The sequence below is a fragment of the Chiloscyllium plagiosum genome, unplaced genomic scaffold, assembly GCF_037043375.1.
Source record: "Chiloscyllium plagiosum isolate Xiang-an unplaced genomic scaffold, Cpla_swu_hap1 HiC_scaffold_19, whole genome shotgun sequence".
NCBI lineage: Eukaryota > Metazoa > Chordata > Chondrichthyes > Orectolobiformes > Hemiscylliidae > Chiloscyllium > Chiloscyllium plagiosum.
Genome location: NW_028270157.1, coordinates 15,162,882 through 15,186,952, shown reverse-complemented (window position 1 = coordinate 15,186,952; position 24,071 = coordinate 15,162,882). Strand labels below are relative to the sequence as shown.

General features: G+C 43.0%; 1 protein-coding gene across 1 annotated transcript in view; it reads left to right on the top strand.

Moving 5' to 3' along the window:
* The window catches only part of stab2 (stabilin 2), a 182,235-nt gene that overhangs the window by 73,803 nt on the left and 84,361 nt on the right, over nucleotides 1-24,071 (top strand). Inside the window, exons 24-33 of the mRNA XM_043709921.2 lie at nucleotides 1,586-1,679; nucleotides 2,959-3,117; nucleotides 5,206-5,301; nucleotides 7,808-7,903; nucleotides 11,621-11,668; nucleotides 11,821-11,957; nucleotides 14,149-14,260; nucleotides 19,392-19,469; nucleotides 20,391-20,489; nucleotides 20,586-20,693. Of these exons, the coding sequence (XP_043565856.2) occupies nucleotides 1,586-1,679; nucleotides 2,959-3,117; nucleotides 5,206-5,301; nucleotides 7,808-7,903; nucleotides 11,621-11,668; nucleotides 11,821-11,957; nucleotides 14,149-14,260; nucleotides 19,392-19,469; nucleotides 20,391-20,489; nucleotides 20,586-20,693 (1,027 nt within the window). The remainder of the gene's footprint in view (nucleotides 1-1,585; nucleotides 1,680-2,958; nucleotides 3,118-5,205; nucleotides 5,302-7,807; nucleotides 7,904-11,620; nucleotides 11,669-11,820; nucleotides 11,958-14,148; nucleotides 14,261-19,391; nucleotides 19,470-20,390; nucleotides 20,490-20,585; nucleotides 20,694-24,071) is intronic.

Sequence of the window (24,071 nt, the reverse complement as noted above, 5' to 3'; positions counted from 1 at the left end):
CCTAACCTGCACATTTTTGTACTGTGGGAGGAAACCGGAGCAAACCCACACAGACACGGGGAGAATGTGCAAACTCCACACAGACAGTTGCCTGAAGCGGGAATTGAACCCAGGTCTCTGGCACCGTGAGGCAGCAGTGCTAACCACTGTGCCACCGTGCTGCCCATAATCTTAAGCAAATGGAGACAACAGAGCTCCCCACACTGTGCTCATTTGGAGCAAAACACCTTCAATGACAATGAGACTCAACCTTCAATACCTTGTGCACCACAGGCTTAGCCATTTAGAAATTATTTCTGTGCCTACCCATTCCCCAACAACTCATCACAGGCCTCCTGGATTCATGTTTCTAGGCTTGCTTGGACATTACTCTCATTTCTGAGACTTTGGTGAACTAATTTCTTGGAACTGTTGCCAGTTCATCAAGAAGGGTCATACTCCAATGACAAGTAATTGAATTTAGAGACATAGAGCCACAGTGATATACAGCATGGAAACAAGGCCTTCAGTCCAACTTGTCCATGCTGAGCAGATTTCCTAAACTGAACTCATTCCATTGGGCCCATATTCCTCTAAACCTTTCCTATCCATGTACCTGTCGAAATGTCTTTTAAATGCTATAATTGTACTACCACTTCCTCTGGCAGCTCATTCCATATTCGCACCACCCTCTGTGTGAAAACGTTGCCCCTCAGGTCTCTTTTAAATCTCTCCCCTCGCACCTTAAATTTATGCCCTATAGTTTTGGGCTCCCCTATTCTGGGGAGAAGACCTCAGCTATTCATCTTATCTATGCCCCAAATATCACAGAATCCTTGTAGTGTGGAAAGAGACCATTCAGCCCATTGAGTCTGCACTAACCTTCCAAAGAGCATCTCGCCCAGACCCAGCCCACTTATTAAACATTGCTTATCGTACTAACCTGCACACTGTGGACAATTTAACATGGGAAATCCACCTCGCCTGCACATTTTTGGATTTGTGGGAGGAAACTCATGCAGATGTGGGGAGAATGTGCAAACTCCACACAGACATTCACTCACAGGTAGAATTGAACCCCGGTCCCTAGTTCTGTGAGGCAGCAGTGCTAACCACTGAGCCACCCAAATGTATTTTGGGGTATTTCAACAACATAACAAGGTGTCATAAATGTATTAGTCCTTTAGTTAGATTTTAGCATCACACTCCTGACTTGGGCCTTGTAGATGGTGGACAGGCTTTGGGGAGTGAGGAGGTGAGTTACTTGCTGCAGTTCCAACATGCACATCTTCAAAACTCTTACCATGGGATCTACTACATTCACCTGAGGGGGCAAAAGGACCACTTTTTAACTTCCAGTCAGAAGGGCATGCTTCTGACCTTGCAGCACTCCCTCAATACTCCACAAGAGAGACAGCTTTGATTTTTCTGCAAAATTGCCCACAATCTTCTGACTCAAAAGTGTGAGCGTTGGCAGCTGAGCTGAGTGAGAGTTGGATAATTGCTGCAAGCATCAATTCTGACCAAAGTGGCAGTGAGCACAATAAACCGATTGATTCAAGGTACGCTTTCACTTTTAAATGGCCGCTGCTTGATATCCCTCTAGCTGTGTTTGCAAGCCAAACTATGAAGGTGACGGATCCTACTGTGAGGAGGCAAATGTGTGTCGTCAGCCAGATCGAGGTGGCTGCAGTAACAATGTAAGTAGAACTGACTATCTTTGCTGATGGTTATAGATTCCTGCACTGACAATAAGGAGTTACCAGCTTTCGCTGTCTGCCCTGAAGGGTCCAGTAATTAAGTTATCCCATGATCTGAATGGAGGAACTGATGGCATTGTTGCTAAGTTTGCAGATGACACAAAGATAGGTGGAGGTATAGGTAGTGCTGGAGGTGGTGTTTATCATACAGAAGGACTTGGACAGTGGGCAAGGAAGTGGCAGATGGAATACAATGTGGGAAAGTAAGAGGTTATGCACTTTGGTAGGAAGAATAGAGGCATAGGCTATTTTCTAAACAGGGAAATTCTTTGGAAATCTGAAGCACAAAAGGACTTTGGATGTTCTTTAGGTTAACATGCAGGTTCGGGTTGGCAGTTAGGAAGGCAAATGTAATATTAGCATTCAATTCAAGAGGGCTAGAACACAAGGGCAGAGAAGCACTGCTGAAGCTGTATAAGGCTGAAGTCAGACCATATTTGGAATATTGTGAGCTGTTTTGGGCCCTATATCTAAGGAAGGATGTGTTGGTCTTCGAGGGGCTCCAGAGGAGATTCACATGAATGATCTCGGGGTTGAAGGGCTTGTCATATGAGGAGTGGGTGAGGACTCTGGGTGTGAACTCGATGGAGTTTAGAAGGATGGGGGGGATGTGATTGAAACTGACAGAATACTGGGAGGCCCAGACAGAGTGGACATGGAGAAGATATTTCCACTAGTAGGAGAGACTAGGACCTGGGGACACAGCTACAGGCTGAAAGGATGACCCTTTAGAACTAAGATGAGGAGGAATTTCTTCAGATAGAGGGTGGTTAATCTTTGTAATTCATTGCAGCAGAAAGCTGTGGAAGCCAAGTCATTGAGAGAGAGAGATAGATTCATGATTAGTAAGGGGATCAAGGGCTTTGGGGAGAAGGCAGGAGAATGGGTTGGCAAAACATACCAGCCATAATTGAATGGCAGAACAGACTCAGTGTCACATCCAAGGGAGAGGAAACCCTCACAACCATCACCAATGCAAGCACTAAGGCCATGTGCTGGAAGGGAATTGTAGTCTTGACTACCCACTATTCCAAGCTGCAACATTCATGTTGCTATAGCAATGTGGAACCCCTTCATGAACTGGAACTCACTACTGCCACCAGATTTGTTGACAAGGCTACAATTTTTTCAGCTCATCACCTAAACCAACCCCCACTCTAAGTGTGTAATAATGACTTTGTCAATAAAAAAACTTTTAATGTGCACAATTTGCCCACAGGCTGAATGTATTATGACAGGAATGGGGTCGTATTTGTGTCAATGTTTACCTGGATGGACAGGAGATGGCGAGGATTGCACTGAAATCAATAACTGCTTGCTGGAAAGTCGAGGAGGATGCCATATCAACGCAAACTGCATCCACCTGGGGCCAGGCCAGGTAAATGTGCCTGATTCCTGTCTCAATTTTCTTGTCCTCTCATCAATACTGTCAACTCCTTTCCTAGGACCCTCATGTCTCAGTTGGTCGCACTCTGCAGCCTGGGAGTTGAAATCACAGGATGTGAGTGTAATCGTGAGGGAGAGTGATGGTTGGGAAGATCCCAAGTCTGAAAGATAGCTTTTCTAAAGATGCATTGCCCCTAGCCTCACTACTGCAGTGCAGGGGAGACTGAGTGCTGGAGTAGGAACTAACAGTGCAATGAAGCCTACATTGATAATGATGATGGTCTTGTGGTATTATCACTGGGTTGTTAGTCCAGAGACCCAGGTAATGTTCCCAGGACCTTGGTTCAAATCCCACTGGAGTAGATGGTGGCATTTGAATCCAATATTTTTTAAAAATCTGGAATTAAGAAGCTAATGATGACCATAAATCCATTGCCGATTGTTGGGAAGAAACCCACCTGGTTCACTAATGTTCTTTAAGGAAGGAAACTGCCATTCTGGCCTACACGTGACTCCAGACCCACAGCAATGTGGTTGATTCTTAACTGTCCTCTGGGCATTTAGGGATGGGTAATAGATGCTGGCCTAGCCAGTAATGTCCTTGTTCTATAAATGAATAAAACAACACCATTCAATGCTTTAGATCTGATGCACAAGCATAAAACAGGCATAAGAATAACCAGTTTACCAGGCCACAGAACTCACTGTGAGTGTGTGTTTTACTAGTTTAACCAGAGCCTTTTTTTAAGGCAGCCCTGTTACTGCCTGAAATTAGCACAAGGACCCTGTCCTTTGACCATTCTGGGAAGCCCATTTGCAGCAGGCAGAGCCTTCTAGCCAACTCCACTTATCCACCCAATACCCATGTTCCATTTCTATGGTGGTGCCTAAAAACGTATTGATCCTAGTCTTGAACTTGTATATAGTGGATGTCTGACCAACCCCCAACTCTGTTAGGGAGAGAATTCCAAAGTGAAAAAGTTTCCTTCACCTCAGTTCTAAGTGGGCAATTTTTATTCAGAAATAATGATCCCTAAAACTTAAGGCGAGAGAAACAGAGTTAATGTTAAAAGCCCAATATGACTCTTCTTTCAAACATCTCTGCACAGGTGCTGCCAGACATGCTGAGTTCCTTTCGCATTTTCTGGTTTTATTTCAGATTTCCAGCATCTGCAGTATATTTTCTTTTTATTTTACCCCCAATCCTAAACTCTCTGGTCAGAAAAAACACCCTTTTCCTCCTTATCCCTCGATGCTTTTTCTTCATGGTTACACCAAACTGGTTTTCAAAAATGCACATTCGAACCAGTGTTGAATAGTAATTGAAGTTGAAATTAATATTGCAAAAGAATATTGCAAACAAAAAATGTCACCAGAATTCCATTATTATTTTATGTGATCCTTTCCACATGAGATATAGAGTCAAAGAGTCATGCAGCACAGAGACAGACCCTTTGGTCAAACTGGTCCTTACCGACCATGTTTCAAAGCTAAACTAGTCCCATCTGCCTGCACTCGGCCCATATCCCTCCAAACCTTTCCTATTCATGTACTTATCCAAATGTCTTTTAAATGTTGTAACTATACCTGCCTCTGGCAGTTCGTTCCACATACTAACCACTCTCTGCGTAAAAACGTTGCATCCTCCATGTCCTTTTTAACTCTCTCCCCACACCTTAAAAATATGCCCCCTAGTTTTGAATTCGCCCACCCTCGGGAAAATACTTTTGCTATTCACCTTATCTGTGCCCCTCATGATTTTATAAACATCTATAAGATATCCCCTCAACCTCCTATACTCTAATGAAAAATGTCCCAGCCTATCCAGCCTCTCTAATGCAAGCCCTCCAATCCTGACAACATTCTGGTAAATCTTTTCTGAATCCTCTCCAGTTTAATAATATCCTTCCTATAACAGGGAGACCAGAACTGCACAATGTACTCCAAAAGAGGCCTCACCAATGTCCTATAAACCTGAATATGATGTCCCAACTCTTATACCCGTCTGTACAATGAAGGCAAGTTTAACAGTAGTAGATGACAAATAGCTAATTTTGTTGAGTCTTTCACTTATCAACAGAATGACTGTGAGTGCAAAAAGGGTTTCCGTGGTAACGGCATTGAATGTGAGCCAATAAATCCTTGTTTGGAAGAAAATGGAGGATGCCATTATCTGGTGAGTTGGTTTGATGTTAGAATCTGTTGAGTTCTAGAATCATAGAATCATACAGTACAGAAGGGGCACTTCAGTCCATCAGTTGTGTATCACCTAAAGATACAGTCCTACCTTCATTGTCCCACCTTCCTATGCTTAACCCATTACCTTGAATGTTATGGCACTTCAAATGCTTATCCAAATACTTTATAAAATTTGTGATGTTTGCCTCATCAGCTACCCTCCCAGGCAGTGCACCTCAGACCCCACTACCCTATCGGTGAACAAGATTTCCCGTAAATCTTTTCTAAACTTCTTGCCTTTAAAATTATACCCTCTTGTTTCATCAGGATGGAAAAGCATGCCAACTAGAATTCCCAGCAGCATAATTGCAATGCCAGTACAAGTTTAACATGGGTACAAGGGTGCAGGGTGGCATGATGGCTGTGGTTAGCACTGCTGCCTCACAGCGTCAGGGACCCCAGTTTGATTCCACCCTCAGGTGAGTGCCTGTGTGGAGTTTGCACATTTTCCCTGTGACTGTGTGGTTTTCCTCCAGTCCACAAAGTCCAAAGATATGCATGTTAGGTGGATTGGCCTTGCTACGTTGCCCATAGGGTCCAAGGATGCGCAGGTTATGAGGGGTAGCCATGGGAAATGCAGGGTTGTAGGGGAGTGCGTCTGCGTGGGAGGATTAGTGTGGACTCGATGGTCTGAATGACCTACTGTAGTGATTCTACGATGAATGACCAATTTACTGAAGAGATAGAACTCACTTTGCAAATGCTTATTTGGCTGGTTTCGTGAGAGCCTTTTGCTTTCGGTAGCCTTGTCATCTGCCTGAAATGAGTGCAAGGACCCCATTGCTGATCACATTGCAGGTCCTAAGGCCATTTATGGGAAGGCTCTTTAAAACAGTCAGAGCCTGAAGCACTCAGAACTATAATTGGATTTCGGGCTCTATAGTGCCAACCCAGGGGTCCTCAGAGGCAGCCAGCAGCAGGTTAGTCTTTCTATTGGAATAGAGCCCAAACCAGCACAAGGTTATCCCCTGCCTTTACATCGATCATGGGCACTACATTCTGCCCCTTCATATTTGCCTCTCATCCCACCCACCCATATTCCAAATTTACCAATATTTCTCTCAAATTCGGTTCAACAGACAAATGTGAAGTAATTTGCGAGTCTCTCTCTTCTGGTACACATGTCCAATGCATCCACCAACTCACAAATGATATTAAGCTTTATCAAGATTGCATCATCCCAAATTATGTTCTTGAAGAATTTTAGATTGAATTGCTGGGTGGGAATTAGAATCCCTACAGAACTTAGAACTTAGAATCCCTTCAGTGTGGAAACAGGCCCTTCGACCCAGCAAGACCACACCGACCCTCCAAAGAGTAACCCACCCAGAACCATTCCCTGATTTCTCTACATTTCCCCCGATTAATGCAGCTAACACTCTCCATTTAAATACTCCCAATTGGGTGGATGGATGCCGCTCCAACAACACTCAAAAACTCAACACAATCCAAGACAAAGCAGTCCATTTGATGGGAACCTGATTTTCTGCCTTAAACACACACTCCTTTTGCCATCGATGAACAGTGGTAGTAGTGGGTGTCACCTACAAGGTGCACTGCAGCAATTCACCAAGGCTCCTCCGACAGCACCTTCCAAACCCATGGCCTCCATCAGGACACCAGCGCCTGCAAGGATACCTTTCATCCAAGTCACGCGCTATCCTGAAGATAGACAATAGACAATAGGTGCAGGAGTAGGCCATTCTGCCCTTCGAGCCTGAAGATATCACCTTCAGCGTTACCAGGTTACAATCCTACAAGTCTCTCCTTAACGTTACTGTGGATCTACCTACACCAGATGGGCTGCAGTAGTTAAAGAAGACAGTTCACTACCACTTTCTCAAGGGCATTTAAGGATGGGAAATAAATGCTGGCCTCAGCAGAGACACTCACCTCTCACAAATGAATGTTTGAAAAAGCACAAAACCCTTCGTAATTTTGAATGCCCCCATTAAGTCTCTTGGTTTCAGGTGAACAATCCCAATCTCTTTCACCTTTTCTACTAACTGAGGTCTTTCATTCCTGGGACCACATCAGTAACGCTCCTCTATACTCTCTCCAATGCCTTAACATCCTTCCGAAAGTGTAATGGCTAGAATTGGACACATCACTCCAACTGAGGCTCAAATAGTGATTTATAAAGGTTTAACGTCCTTGCTATTTGTACTCTATATCTTTAATTATGTGCCTGGTGGATTGATAAGTTATGACAGTGATTATTCAGTTACCATAAGGATTGTATAATTGTCCTATACTCAGAGCTGGTCGCTGCTATTTCAAAGTAGACCTGAAACAGATTGTGATTTCTTACTCTATTATTCAAAAAGAAAACATGAAAATCTGCTGAAGAGCGGCAACAAAATAGATAGGATTCTCTTCATGTTTAGAAATAAAGTGTGTATTTTTACTGCTCATTTGCTGATCTCCTTCATATATACTGGCAGGCGACTTGCATATATATATCTCCAGGAATCAGAGGCTGCACTTGTCAGAAAGGATATGATGGTGATGGTCTGATCTGTTATGGAAACGCTGTGACGGTAAGCTCACTAGTATGGTTATCTGTTCAAACATTTTCCTTCGGGGTACTGGGCTCATTCAGATCACACACACGTTGAGTTTGGTTCAACATAAAACCTACAAGACAAATGACTATGAAAAGTGTTGTTGTACAGCTTTAGGAAGATAGTAGCGCTTGACCATTGGAAAGCTCATTCAAAAGCTCTAGGGAATATGATGGTGGTAGTACACAGAGCCCGAGTCACCGTGGCAACATGGCACTTCAGCAACATAATATAGCTTGGACCCAACGGTGGTGGTGGAAGACAGTCCACCCTTCTTTCTGTCATATGGCAGAAAGATTTATAAGTTGCTAACAACCCTTTGTTCAGGTTATGAGTGCACCTTTCATGGATGTCAAGTCCTTTGGTGGGAACTGGTCCAGGCACGATGGGCTGAATAGCCTCCTTCTGCTCTGTAGCAATTGTATGATTTGTTTCAGACACTGAAGCAGCCTATGTTCAAATGCAACAAGATCTGGACAATGTCCAGGCTTGTGCTGACATGTGGCAAATAACATTTGCTCCACAAAATGCCAAGCAATGACCATCTCTAATAAGAGGCAATCTAACCATCACCCCTTACCATCACTGAAACCCCCACTATCAACTTCCTTGGGGTACCATTGACCAGAAACTCAAGTTGACTCACCAAGTAAATACAGCAGCTACAAGAGTAGGTCAGAGGCTAGAAATACTGTGGCGAGTAACTCATCTCCTCACTCCCCAAAGCCTGTCCACCATTTACAAGGCACAGGTCAAGAATGTAATGGAATACTCTCCACTTGCCTGGATGGTTGCAGCTCCAATAACACTCAAGTAGCTAGACACCATCCAGGACAAAGTGTCCTGCTTGATTGGCACCACATCCACAAGCATCCACCACTGACACTCAGCGGCAGCAGTGTGTACCATCTACAAGGTGCACTGCAAAAATTCACCAGCGATCCTTCGACAGCAGCTTCCAAGATTATAAGCCCTTCCATCTGGAAGGACAAGGGCAGCAGATATATGGGAACACCACCACCGGCAATTTCCCCTCCAAGCCAAGCACCATCCTGACTTGGGAAAAGATTGCCATTCCTTCTGGATAAAAATCTTGGAATTCCCTCCCTAAGGGTGTTGTGGGCTACCTACAGCACATGGACTGCAGCCATCCAAGTAGCTAACTAACCACCACCCTCTCAAAAGCAGCTGGAATGGGCAATAAATGCTGGCCAGCAAGTCATGTCCAAATACTACAAACGAATAAAAGGAACCTTTCCATAAATCTGCATTACATCTTTCACCAAATCCCAGATTGGCCTTCAGCTTATTTTCTCCGATGAAAACACATTCTGTTCACATTTTCAGTCAATGACTGGCCCTTTAGAATTGTCCCATCATCTTCATACTAAAGCAGGTGGCTGGTGATTCCCATTCGCTGGTGTATCTAATTTGACTAATAATGGATTACAGTCAGCCCTAATTGATTAAAATCCTACTTCCATGTCCTCAGTAAAACAACCGAAGTGCAAGGAATAAATCCCAGGAACATGGAGAGGTTACAGCATAGTATGAGGCCATTCAGCCTGCCATGAATGTGCTGGTCTCTGCAACAGCAATTCAGCCAGTCTCACTCCTCCTCCTTTTTCCCATAGTTCTGCAAATTTAGTTTCTTCCTTGGGTAATCGAAACCCCTCCACTCATCATCCTGACTTGGAAATATATAACCATTCCTTCACAGTCACCAGGTCAGAATCCTGGAACTCCCTGTCTAACAGCATTATGGGTTTCTCTACAGATGACACAGGTTCAACAAGATCACTCACCACCACTTTCACAAGGGCAATCAGGGATGGGCAATAAACATTATCCAAGCCAGTGACACCCATGTCCCTCGAATGAATAAAAGATTTCTCCTTTGAAACCAACAGTTGAATTTCCTTCACCACATTCTCAGGCAGCCCATTCCAGACCCTAACTTTTGTCACCTTTGTTTCTTTTGCCAGTTACCATAGATCAGTGTCCTCTGGTTCATGATCCTCTCATCAATGGAAGTCTTTTAGAGAGCATTGGAGTCTGGATCAATGAACAAGTTCAATGCTGAGTTGGAGAGGGAGATGTTGACGAGGGAGACAAGGGTTCTGGGAGACTGATAGGAAAGTTGTGTAGTAGCCGCAATCAGTTTAGCTATGTTCCTAATGCACATTAGAGCAAACTTGAGGGTTTGAACAGCTGACTCCTCCTATTTTATATACTATTTATGTTCACCATAACTTCCTGACATTTCTTCCCTCTGCCTTTAATTATAAAGTCTGGGATCCTGCATCTTTTATGCTTCCTTAACCCTGTCCCACCATCTTCAATGATTTTTTCATGTGTAGCTTCAAGTTCCTCTGCTCCTGCACCCACTGGAGTGTCATACAGACCCTTCGGCCCAACAGTCCATGCCGACCGTGCTCCCAAACTAAACTAGTCCCACCTGCCTGCATTTGACCCATATCCCTCCAAACCTTTCCCATTCATGTACATATCCAAAAGTCTTTTCAACATTGTAGCTGGACCACTCTTTGCATTAAATAAATGTCCCCCATGTCATTTTTAAATCTTTCTCCTCCCACCTTAAAAATGTGTCCCTTAGTTTTGAACTCCCCCAACTTAGGGAAAATACATTTGCTACTCACTTATCTATGCCCCTCATGGTTTTATAAACCTCGATAAGGTCACTCTCAATCTCCCACTCTCCAGTGAAACAAGTCCCAACCTTTCCAGCCTATCTTTATAACTCAAACCCTCCATTCCTGGCAAAATTCTGGTAAATCTTTTCTGAACCCTCTCCAGGTTACTAATATCCCTTCTATAACAGAACCGTACTTATTTCAATCAACCTTTCTTGGCCATACTGTAACACACACCTAGGACAGGTGGAAATTGAATCTGGACTTCCTGGCCCAGGGCTAGAGATGCTACTGTTGTGCCACAAGACGTTAGCACTGTGTCCTTTATTTTATATTGCCAGTCCTCATTCTTTCTGCCTGGAATGATATATAAGGGTGATTAAATTCCATATAGACACAGATATGTAGATTTCAGATCTAAATAAGAAGAAATAGAGACTGCTCCACCAGTCAGTAATATCATGGCTGATCTTTTGCTTACTTACTTCATCCGCATGTCTCTTGGTTCCCTTACAGCCCAAGTTTCTCATTTGTGAATGTACCCAATGATGGAGCACTAACAGTCCTCTTGGGAAGACAATTCCAAGGATTTAAAACACGCTAAGTGAAGAAGGCTGTCCACACCTCAGTCCAAAATCTTCAACTCTCACCCTGAGCCTCGTGCTCCCTTGGTCCAGACTCACTAATCAGGTGGAAGCAGCCTCTCAGTTTCAGTCAAATCCTCTCATGATTTTATACGAGTCAGTCTGCAGCAGCATTGTCTACAGAGAGGGAAATTTTCCTCTGAGTCCATTAATTATGTTATAGGTGAAATTTTTGAGGGGGGAATCTGCAGTGGAGGAAGCTCCATCTAGTGGCAGCACAGTTGAGCTGCAGGTGTAACAGTTGTCACATAATAGTGATGTCCAGCTAAAGAATACCCTGCCACATATAGCGATTAGAATATGTAACCAAGACACAATAAAAGTGTCTATCACTATTAATAAATCATGAGAATGATTTGTGATGTGTAAAAATCCATTTTCTCATTTCTTTCTAGGCTCTCTCCCTCATTCCAGAAGCAGCTGAATTTCTCAAGTGGGTGAATGTAAGTTGCAAACCTGTAATTTGTCGTCCTGAGGTTGCATATATAAATACAAGCTCTTCCTTTCTCCTGAGAGAAGGAGAAGGTGAGGGTAAAGTCCCCTTAAATTGAAAATTCTTTTAAACTAAAATTTTTTGATTCTCTTTTTTTTTCAGGATGCTTCTCAAAACAAGTTGCTTTCAGAATCCACCAATATCACACTCCTTGTGCCCACTCAGAAGGCAATTAATGGCATGGATAGTGACAAACAAGCATTTTGGCTCAAACCAGAGCAGCTTCCAAACCTGGTGAAGTGAGTTAATTATTTTAATATCTTGAAACATCAGTAGGTGTGGAGGCTGCCCCTTTTACTGGCAGGATTTAAAATAGCTGTACATCACTATCCACGAGAAGGCAGTATGTAAAGTGTAATCTCATGCACAAGACAGCACAGAGTAGCAGATGGAGTGGCGTGGTGGTTCAGTGGTTAGCACTGCTGCCTCACAGCACCAGGGACCTGGGTTCGATTCCAGCCTCGGGCAACTGTTTGTGTGAAGTTTGCATATTCTCCCTGTGTCTGCGTGGGTTTCCTCTGGGTGCTCCGGTTTCCTCCCACAGTCCAAAGATGTGCAGGTCAGGTGAATTGTTCATGCTAAATTGTCTGTAGTGTTAGGTGTATTAGGCAGGGGTAGATATTGGGTCAGGTGGGTTGTTCCTCGGAGGGTCGGTGTGGACTTGTTGGGCTGAAGGGCCTGTTTCCATACTGTAGGGAATCTGATCTAAAAGGATGTGGTTTACAAATGCTCATTAGTTCAGCCATCTCAAGGCCATTGGCATACGCAAACAACAGCAACTCCAGACATATTAAGGAACAATATACAAATTTACATCGCATTATGCTGAAGCCGTAATATTGTACTGAAGTCTAAAAGGGGGAGGTGATGGCCTAGTGATATTATCACTGGACTGCTGTTCCAGCGACCCATGTTCAAATCCCACCACAGCACATGGTGGAATTACATCCAATAAAATCTGGAATTAAGAAACTAATAATGATGATTGATCGATTGTTTGTAAAAGCTCATCTGGTTCATAATGCCCTTTAGGAAAGGGAACTGCTATCCTTACCTGGTCTGGCCTACATGTGACTCCACTCCCATAGCAATATGATTGCCTCCTTACTGCATTTGGACAATTAGGGATGGACAATAAATGGTCATCTAGCCAGAGATAGGGTTGGGGTGAGACCAAAAAGGGATTTAAAAATAAGTGTGAGAATTTCAAGATTGAGTCTCTACAGCAATAAGTGAAAACTACTCAGAGCCCCACAATGTACATTTGATATGTTTTAGGGAAGAGAATCGTTGTAGACCAGGTAGACTAATAAATGTGCAGGCTTCAGAGAGGATGTAAGACCCAGAGTCTTCAATGTTTTGGAGTTGATTTGGGTGATAGTGTTGGGCAGACAATGAGATCTCTGCAAAAGTGAACTTTGGCATGATAGGGCGTGAATAACAACTGAAACAATTCCTGCTGATTTCTCAGTTCAGATTTACCACTAGGCATGCAGGATGGGTATGTGTCCCCAGTCACCCAATATCCACGGGTGTGGTGACTGTGACTCCTGTGTTCAAAATTGTCAGCCCTTTTAAATGTGGTCTCCTTTTCATTCTGAACCAAAAAATTTGAGGTTCAAGTCTCCCTCCAGATCTTGAACACAAAAATAGAGGCTGATGGTTTCGTGTTAGAAAGAGGTGCTGTCCTTCAAGTGAAATTGTAAAGTCATTGCCTTATAGGATGCTAAAGATCCCACAGCATTAGTTTTAAGATGACCAATTAAGTAATCTTTGGCGTTGTGATCAATATTATCCAACAATTAACATCACAAAAAAGCAGATTGGTCATTTTTACAGTGATGCTTATGGGAGTTTCATTGAATCATAGAATCCCTACACTGCAGGAACAGGCCATTCAACCAATTGAGTCCACACCAACCCTCTTAAAAGCATTCCACCTAGACCCTCCACACCCCCATAACCCTGCATTTACCATGGCTAATCCACCTAACCTGCACAACCCTGGATACTATTGGCAGTTTAACACAGACAATCCACCTAATCTGCACATATTTGGACTGTGGGAGGAAACTGGAGCACCCGGAGGAACCCATGCAGACATGGAGAAAATGTGCAGTCTCCACATAGACAGTCACCTGAGGCTGGAATTGAACTGTGAGGCAGCAGTGCTAACCACTGAGCCACCATGCTATCCTTTACTGTGTGCAAATTGGCTGCTGAACAATGATGACATTTCAAAAATACTTCCTAAAACACTTTGAGGTGAACAGTAGGTGTGAAAGGCATTATTTACACACAAGCGTTTTATAAACCTGGTGATTTTATAGTGTTATAATTAATTTATTTTGGTACAGATTTGAATTATCCCTACTCATCCAGATTGTTTTAAAACACATTTTAAGACTTTGTATTTTATTTGTGTTCTAGGTATCATGTGATACAGGGAGTGTACAGCCTTACAGACCTTCTGAATTGTTCATCTTCCTCCCTGGCAACAATCACATCTGGCGTCAGCTTATTCTTCACCATAACAAACCAGGTATTCTTTGTCCTTCGGATTTTAAATTTCATATAGCAATATTTTTATATTGACACCTGCTTTCAGGATCTGTAATTCCAATAATCTTCAGCTGTCATTATTTGAACTGCACTTCCTAGATAATAGCTCAGCATCACCTTCAGAAAGAGCTATTAGATTTAGCCTTCATTGTCATGTGTACTCAAGCACAAAAGTACAGGAGTGCAGTGAAAAGTGTACAATATTGATACACACAGTGCCGTCATAAGTATAAGTACCTAGGTATAGAATCTTAAGAACAAAGTAGAAAGAAATAAAGTACAAAGTTAAACATTATAGTCATTCTTAGTACAGGAGTCCCCCACTTTTTGAAAGTTCGCTTTATGCTGCCTCGTTTTTATGAAAGACCTACATTAGTACCTGTTTTCGCTGACCGAAAGAAATCCGAAAAGGATTTTCGCTTTTGTGAAAAAAGGAGAATTTTTTCCCATGTAAATTAATGCTTCTTCGCTTTACGCTATTTCAGCTTACAAAAGGTTTCATAGGAACGCTCTACTTTCAGATAGCGGGCGATACCTGTATAGTGTGAAAGAAAGAAGGAAATAAAGTTAAAAGTTACATGTAACGATCTTTTTTACGTGTGTGGCCATTCAGGGACTGCACGTCCTACAAGGGCTTGATCTCCTCTTCTCTGGCTTGCCTTCCCCACACAGTCTACTCCAGGAATCTCACTTTGGGGCCACCACCACTACCATGCTGCCAGAAGCAGCACCCAGGCTTACCACACCACCGACAAAGCATTCACCACATCCAGCTATTAATCAGGAGTACCAACTGGGGTCTACCACACTACCGCTAAAGCACTCGCCACCTCCCGGCTATCTGCCAGGACTACCAATTGGGGCCTACCATATTGCCGCAGCTGACCGACACCAACTGGCTTCTCTGTCGGCAGCAGAGGCTGCCCTGCCATCACCATCGCCTCGAGTCACCGTGCTCCTGCACCATCACAATCATTGCCGTGGCGAGCTCTCCGAGGGCCCGATCTCCCTGAGGAGCCGACTCCTGCCATCGCTGCTTCACGTCTCGGCAGGCCGGGTCAGCTCTGGCCCTGCTGAAGACACAGGAAAGACCACCAAAGAGGAACAAACAAAGACAGGAGAGCAAAAACAAAAGGTTGAAGCAAAGACACAAAGCAAGCAGATGGAAGCAGACGAGCCCCTGGGCCAGGAGTTTGGACATAGCCCCTGCTACTGGCACTGCCATCTGCCGCTGTTAGGAACAGACAAAAATTATTTCCCTTTGTCGACAATTTTCACATGCCGAGAACAAATGCATTTTCTAAAAACAAAACTTTCTTGGCCGAAAGCTTTCCACTCTGAAGAAGAGTCATTAGACTCCAAACATTAACTCTATTTTTTCTCTCCACAGCTTAGATTAGATTACTTACAGCGTGGAAACAGGCCTTTCGGCTCAACAAAGCCACACCGACCCGCCGAAGCGCAACCCACCCAGATCCATTCCTCAACATCTACCCCTTCACCTAACACTATGGGCAATTTAGCATGGCCAATTCACCTAACCTGTGGGAGGAAACTGGAGCACCCGGAGGAAACCCATGCAGACATGGGGAGAATGTGCAAACTCCACACAGACAGTCACCTGAGGCGGGAATTGAACCGATGCTGCTGGACCTGCTGAGTTTCCCCAGCATTCTCTATGTTTGCTCCAGTAGCCGCAGAATTTTCGTTTACTTTTTAATTAATAGGAAAAGTTCGAACCCCAATGCTGACTTAACCTTCTGCGTTTCCATTTAACCCTTACTGGGTGGCCAAACAAAGTGCTGAACTGTGACAGAGTGCCAAATTTAAGGTGTTAGGGCAGAGTGCTATGTTAGCGTGCCAGGGTTTCCATCTCAGTTCAGCCTGTATGCTGAGGAAATTGCTAGTCTGGAGGAGAACAGCTGCCCCATCTTGAATTGTAACCAAAGACATCCCCCATCGCCTTGCAATCAGGTCAGATGAGATGTTAAACCTAGATATCCTCTTAGACGGACCTGAAAGATTCCATAGCTGCTCTTCCAATAGAGAGCAAGGGGAATCTTCCAGTGTCCTGACTGACCTTTATTTCTTTATCATGATTATCTCTCCGTTATCGAATTGCTTACAGTGTGTGAAATATGCTGCTGTTTCGAACGTTACAGCATTGCCTAAACATTTGAAGCATTTCTTAGGCTGTGAAGCACTTCAGGGAATCCTGAGGCTATGAGAGGTGCTACATGAAGGCAACTCCTTATTTTTAATCTCAGAATAAACATGATGAAGACTCTTATTCAAAGTGTTGTGCTACTGAACCCCTGAAAGAAATGCATCATGTCAGATTTAGCTCTACTGTTGGCAGCGTGAAATGTCCCAGTAATAGTGAAGGAAAACCGCAGTACAGCAAGGATTACTGAGTGCATAGTGCCTGCAAAGCGAAATTATCAAAGCATAGAACAGAACATCAAACAATACAGCGCAGAACAGGCCCTTAGGCCCTGGATGTTGCGCCAACCTGTGAACTAATCTAAACCCATCCCCCTACACAATCCCATCATCATTCATGTGTTTAACAAAGGATTGTTAAATCTCACTAATGTGGCTAAGTTAACTACATTGGCAGGCCGGGCATTCCATGCCCTTATCACTCTCTGAGTAAAGAACCTTCCTCTGACATCTGTCTTAAATCGATCACCCCCCAATTTGTAGCTATGCCCCCTCGTACAAGCTGACTTCATCATCCTAGAAAAAGACTTTCACTGTCCACCCTATCTAATCCTCTGATCATCTTGTATGTCTCTATCAAATCCCCGCTTAGCCTTCTTCTTTCCAATGAGAACAGACTCAAGTCCCTCAGCCTTTCCTCATAAGACCTTCCCTCCAGACCAGGCAACATCCTGGTAAATCTCCTCTGCATCTTTTCCAATGCTTCCACATCCTTCCTGTAATGGGGCGACCAGAACTGTACACAATATTCCAAGTGCGGCCACACTAGCGTTTTATATAGTTGCCGTATGACATTACGGCTCCGGAACTCAATCCCTTGACCAATAAGCAGCTGCAATTGTTCTCCTTTGAGTAGAGAACATTAAAGGGAGATTAATAGAAGGGGTCAGAATTGTGAGGGGTCTTAATACAATAAGAAGGAAGTCATTGTTTTCACTGCCTGAAGAATTGAAAGCCAAAGGGTTCAGCGTTTAGGAACTTGAAACAAGATAAGGAGGCAATTTTGACAAAGTGGATTGTTTTGATTTGGAATGCAATGCATGAAACAGCTGTGGAAGTAGATTTAATCTGAACTTTTAACAGAGACAAAAATCACACAACACCAGGTCACAGACCAAAAGGTTTATTTGAAATCACAAGCTTTCAGAGCTCCCGTTCCTTCCTCAGATACAGAACACAGAACTTATAAGTAAAAGATCTAAGGGTCGTACAATTTATGCAAATGTATTGAACAAACCTAGATGGCTATTAATTCTTTGATCAGTTAGAATGGAGGTGCAAGTTTTGAATGATTAATATGTAAATCCCTGCCCCAAGATAGAATCAGACAAATCTTTGAAGGGGAAAATCAGTAAGACAATTGAAAGAAAGCCTGAGGGAAATGGGATAAATTAAGATCATAAGAAATTGGAACAGATGTAGGCCATTCTGCCCCTTAAGTCTGTTCTGCCATTCAGTAGGATCATGGCTCACGTTCACTTTCCTGCCCTTTCTCCATAACCCTTGATTCCAGACTGACCAATAATATATCTATCTCAGCCTTATGTTATACAGAAGGACTCAGCTCCCCCGGTTCTCTGTGACAAGGAGTTCCAAAGGTTCACAACCTTCTGGGAGGAGTAATTCCTTCTCATCTCAGTCTTAAATTGGTGCACCTTTAATCTGAAACTATGTTCTCTGGACCTAGACTGTCCCATGAGGAGAAACATCGTCTCTGCATTTACCCTGTCAAGCACCTTAAGAATCCTTCCAAAAGCCAGCACAATTGTCCAAATGAGCTTCATTCTTGTGTTGTATCATTCTATAAGTGTTGGGATCGTGTTTCATTCCTCAGCTCCAATGGTTTCCTGATTTCAGTCATGTTTCGATCAAATATTTCCTATATTTTTCTTCAAGGAGATGAGTATTCCTGACAATTATTGCCCATTACTAATTGTCCTTGGTGGTGTTATTTTAATGATAACGGTGTGATCAAACCCTCACAAGAAATTGATAAACTCAATAGGTTTTAGTTTATGTAGAATAATAGAACACATTGTATCATAGGAAGACACAGGTCTTATGAAGAAATTTTGAGGGAGCTAGGGCTTTCCTCATTGGAGTGAAGAAGGATGAGAGGTGACTTGATAGAGGTGTACAAGATGTTGAAAGGCATAGATAGAGTGGATAACCAGAGACTTTTTCCCAGGACAGAAATGGCTATCACATGGGGCATAATTTTAAGATGATTGGAGGAAGATTTAGGGGAGATGTCAGAGGTGAGTTCTTTACACAGAAATTGGTGGGTGCATGGAATGAACTGCCAGCAGTGGTAGCAGAGTCAGGTATATTAGGGACATTTAAGCAACTCTTGGATAGGCACATGGATGATAATAAATGAAGAGTATGCAGTTAGTTTGATCTTAGAGTAGGATAAAAGGTCAGCACAACATCAAGGGCTGAAGGGCCTGTACTGTGCTGTGCTGTTCTATGTTCTACATACATTACTAGTTATGAAGCAGACATTACAGCAAACCAACCAACTTTTGTGTGTATTGCAGTTTGCAAGCCCACAGCAGACAGTCAGGCAGAATCACAACATTGTATACACACAGCACATGACAAAATGAATGCTCTTCAAGGCAAAGTGCATGTACAGCAGGTGATGAGCTGCCAATCCACAAGGAAGGTAAATTGAAGAGAGGGTAATCACTGAGACAGATACATTTATCTGACAGACTTGTGAGAGCCTTGACAGAGAACTCTCTGAGGCAAAGATAAGATGTGGGTTAGAAGAATGTTAAGGAGAGAATGTGCAAGAGGCAAATAATCTAATACACTTCTTTATTAAATTATTATAATTAAAAAGCATTACTCTTTTAATCCTAACAAATGTTCTGTTTTCCTAGAACCCTGTAATTGGAGGAGCAAGCATTCTCAATCCTGATATTGCGTTAACAAATGGGGTTATGCACATTATTGATAAGGTAAGGTCAACTTCATGAGTACAATTTGCATTTCAAATTTTATGTTGCCATATTTCCCCAATGCAGTAGAATTGATGTATATTGTGAATAATGTTATATAAAGATGTCCTCCTTTGGACTTATTTGGTCAAAAGAAACAGGTGACAAAAGTGTCAATTTTGCAAATTCATGTCTTGCACCTCCAGGAGCACCTGAAATGGGTCCACCTTCAATGTTGGGTCAGCCAATGTTTCAGGCATTCCTGGTGGTCACCTATGACAGGCCTTGCTCATGTTGTGTCAGATAATGGGGATGCCTTATTGTGGTACCCCAAGCAAAATGAATCCTGGGCCTACTATGTTCAGGATTACCCGCTGTGGTGGTGGCCTAGCAAGTGGCCAGCATCAAAAGTGCTTCAGGGAAAAATATTTTTAACAGTTTGAGGTAGAGCCAGGACCATATTCAAATGAGACCTGATACCCAATTTAGTATGAGATATGGCTTCCTCTTCCAAACATATTCCATCTGTATTCCTTTGGATCTACATGAGAGATCAGACTATAACTGTATCTACTTATTTATACTCTTTGCAGTATTAAACTTGGTTCTTTTCTTTCTTAACGCTGGACATCTTTCCCTGTTTAAATTTATTCCCATATCCATTATGACATGTCACCCTTATGAACACACCACAAGTTGATTTTTGAACATCAACTGAGGCATTCAAGAGGGCATTGGATGATTACTCGGTTAGGAAAGGTGTACGAGGATATCGGAAGAAGGTAGAGATTAACACAAGATAATAGACCCAGTACAGGTACAATGGGCAGAATGGCCTCTTCCTGCACTGTCACAGTTCGTGATTCTGTTAACACATGTTAAGTTTTTCTATAACTAGCCAATGGATTATTAATATATATAATACCAATTGTTATGTTCTAGGTTCTCTTACCTGAACAGCCTATGAGTGATGCACCAATTAACCTACTGTCGACTCTTGGCCAGATGCCTGACTATGCTCAGTTTAGAACTTTTGTAATTGTAAGTTCTGTGGAGAATCCACTTAATCATTAAATAATCATTAAATCAGTGTGTTGAAAATGGTGTGTCACTAAAGCATATCTCTTTCTGTTACAGCAACAGAACTTGACCCAGCAGATTGAGAGTGCCATCACCTATACTGTCTATGCCCCGAACAATGAAGCCATTGAGAAGTATCTCAAAGAGAAATCTGTTGATGTAATGGTATGTGTGTGAGTTCAGAACTCACTTGGGCAAGTTGAAAATTTACTGTATTTACTGCTTCAGTATTTACTATGCAGAGCGACATGGAAGTTAGGAAACTTGAGAAAATAGTGATATCGTGAAAAGAGTTCATATTACAGAAGAGGGGGTACTGGAGGTCTTAAGATGGATAACCGTAGATAAATTCTTGGGACCTGATCAGGTGTTTCCCAGAACTTTGTGGGAATCTAAGGAAGAGATTTCTGGGCCCACTTCTGAGGTATTTGCATCATCAACTGCCACAGGTGAGGTGCTGGAAGACCGGAGGTTGGCTAACGTGGTGCCATCATTTAAGGAAGGCAGTAAGGGAAAGCTAGGGAACCATAGACCAGTGAAAGCTTTACGTTAGTGGTGGGTAAGTTGCTGGAGGGAATTCTGAGGGACAGGATTTACATGCTTTTGGAAAGGCAAGGACTTATTAGGGATAGTCAACATGGCTTTGTGCATGGGAAATTGTGTGTTACTAATGTAACTGAGTTTTTTGAAGAGGTGACAAAGAAGATTGATGAAGGCAGAGCAGTAGATGTCTACATGGACTTCAGCAAAGCACTCAATAAGGTTCAGCATGGTAGACTGGTTAATAGGTTTAGATCAAGTGGATCCCAGGGAGCTAGCCAATTGGATATAAAATTGGTTTGAAGGAGGGAGACAGAGGGTGGTGATAGAGGACTGGAGACCTGTGACCAGTGGTGTGCCACAAGCATCAGTGCTGGGTCCATTGCTTTTCATCATTTTATAAATAATTTGGGTGTGGATATAGGAGGTGTGGTTAGTAAGTTTGCAGATGATGCCAAGATAGGTGGTGTAGTGAACAAGATTATCTCAGAGCACAATAGGACCTTGGTCAGGTGGACCAATGGGCCGAAGAGTGGCAGATGGAGTTTAATTTAGATAAATGTGAAGTATTGTATTTTGGAAAGGCAAACCAGGGCATGACTGGTTTACACTTAATTGTAAGGTCCTGGGGAATGTTGCCAAACCAAAGACCTAGGGATGCAAGTGCATAGTTCCTTGAAAGTGGAGTCACAGGTCGACAGGGTGGTGAAGAAGGCATTTGGCATGCTTGCTTTCATTGGTCAGAATGCTGAACATAGGAGTTGGGAGGTCATGTTGTGGATGTACAGGACATTGGTGAGGCCACTTTTCGAATACTGTACAATTCTGGTTGCCCTTCTATAGGAAAGATGCTGTTAAAAGTTTGCAGAAAAGATTGGCAAGGATGTTGCCAGGGTTGGAGAGTTTAAGCTATAGGGAGAAGCTGTATAGGCTGGGACTTTTTCATAAAATCATGAGGGGCATCGATATGGTGAATAATAGCCAAGGTCTTTTTCCGAGGCTGGGTGGGTCCAAAGCTAAAGGGCATAGGTTTAAGGTAAAAGGGGAAAGATTTAAAAATGACGCGAGGTGTAACTTTTTCACGCAGAGGGTGGTGCACATAAGGAATAAATTGCTAGAGGAAGTGGTGGAGGCTGGTACAATTACAACATTTAAAAGGCATCTGGATAGGTACTTAAATAGAAATAGTTTTAAGGGATATGGGCCAAATGCTGGCAAGTGGGACTAGGTCAGATTGAGATGTCTGGTTAGCTTGGATGAGTTGCACCGAAGGGTCTGTTTCGTGTTACATAACTTTATGACTCTATGAGAAGTTGAAATCCAAAGATTGTGTGTATTGGAACAAAGAACTTTTACTCTTTTTAACGATGTGGATGCCACTGACACAACCAGAATTGGCCTATCTGTGATTTTGTTTCCATGAATTGTGCAATGTGGGCATCGCTGGCTGGGCCAGCATTTATTGCCCACCTGTTGTTGCTTTTGGGAAAGTGGTAGTGAACCTCTTCCTTGAACCACTGATTGCCCTGAGAAAGTTGTTTGCAATGTCTTGTTAAACAGCCACAGTTCAGCTGGCGAGGGTGCTCCCATAGTGATGTTGGGAAGAGAGCTTGAGGATTTCAATACAGCAACACTGACAGAGTAGTAGTATAGTTGCAAGCCAGGGAGGTGGGTGGCTTGGAGGGGAACATGCCATTATGAAGTATCCATACATCTACTATCCTTGTCCTTCTGGGTGATAGCAGTTGCATATTTGGAAGGTATTCATGAAGGAGTCATTATGAATTATTGCAATCAATCTTCTACATTGTATATGTTGTCTAAGACAGTTAGTACCTGAAAGAGTTAACTACCATCATTAACATCAAACTGCACCCAGCAGATATAAAGGATGGATTCTCCAAGAAACTAACAGGAGTCTAAGCTGAGTACAATGTGCTTTCATGAATATGCAGTACCTGTAGCTAGTGGTAATGTGCCCTGACTCCTAGGTTGAGTCTGAGAGCTTGGCAAGATACGATCATGCATCTCAGATGCTGTGTGAAAAAATAATTCATGATGAACCTATTTACTATTCATCAAGACTGAGCCTGATCTAGTATCATAAACTTCATGTGGACATCCTCAGGCACCAATAGCTTAGACTAGCGCCAACAAAAAGAATTGGTGTCAGTGAATCTATCCTAAGTTTTTCAGCCTCACCATGTTAAGAATGCAACTTGCTGCCCCTCTACATCAGTCATGGAGGGAGTTAATATTGAAGCTAGTGGGTGTGGTGCCAATCAAGTTTGTCCTGGAAGGCATCAAGATTCTTGGATGCTGTTAGAGCTGCACCCATCCAGGCAAACGGATGGTATTCCATCACACTCCAAATTTGTACCTTGCAAATGGTTTTGGGAAGTTCTGGAATGACTGAACATTCTACAGAATGGGGGAGACCATGGTAATGGGCTCATTATCAAGGGTCCCAGGCTAATGTACTATGGATGTGGCAGATGGTGCATTCATAAAAATCTGGAACAGCCAAGGTCTTTTTACCAGGGTAGCAGATTCCAAAACTGGAGGGCATAGGGTTAAGATGTGAGGGGAAATATTTAAAAGGGACCTAAGGGGCAACTTTTTCACACAGAGGGTAGTGCATGTATGGAATGAGCTGCCACAGGAAGTGGTGGAGGCTGGTGGGTTCACAACATTTAAAAGGCATCTGGATGGGTCCACGAACAGGAAGGCTTTAGAGAGATATGGGCCAAATGCTGGCAAATGGAACGAGATTAATTTAGGATATCTGGTCAGCATGGACGAGTTGGAGAGAAGGGTCTGTTTCCATGCTGTACAGCTCTATGACTACAACTCTATAATAGTTACCATGTAACTACTGTCAATTGTTGCAAAATCTCATCTAGTTCATTCATATCCTTTAAGGAAGGAAATCTGCTAATCTGGCCTATATGTAACTCCAGATCTGCAGTAAGGTTGTTGACTCTAAACTGCCTTCTGGGCAAT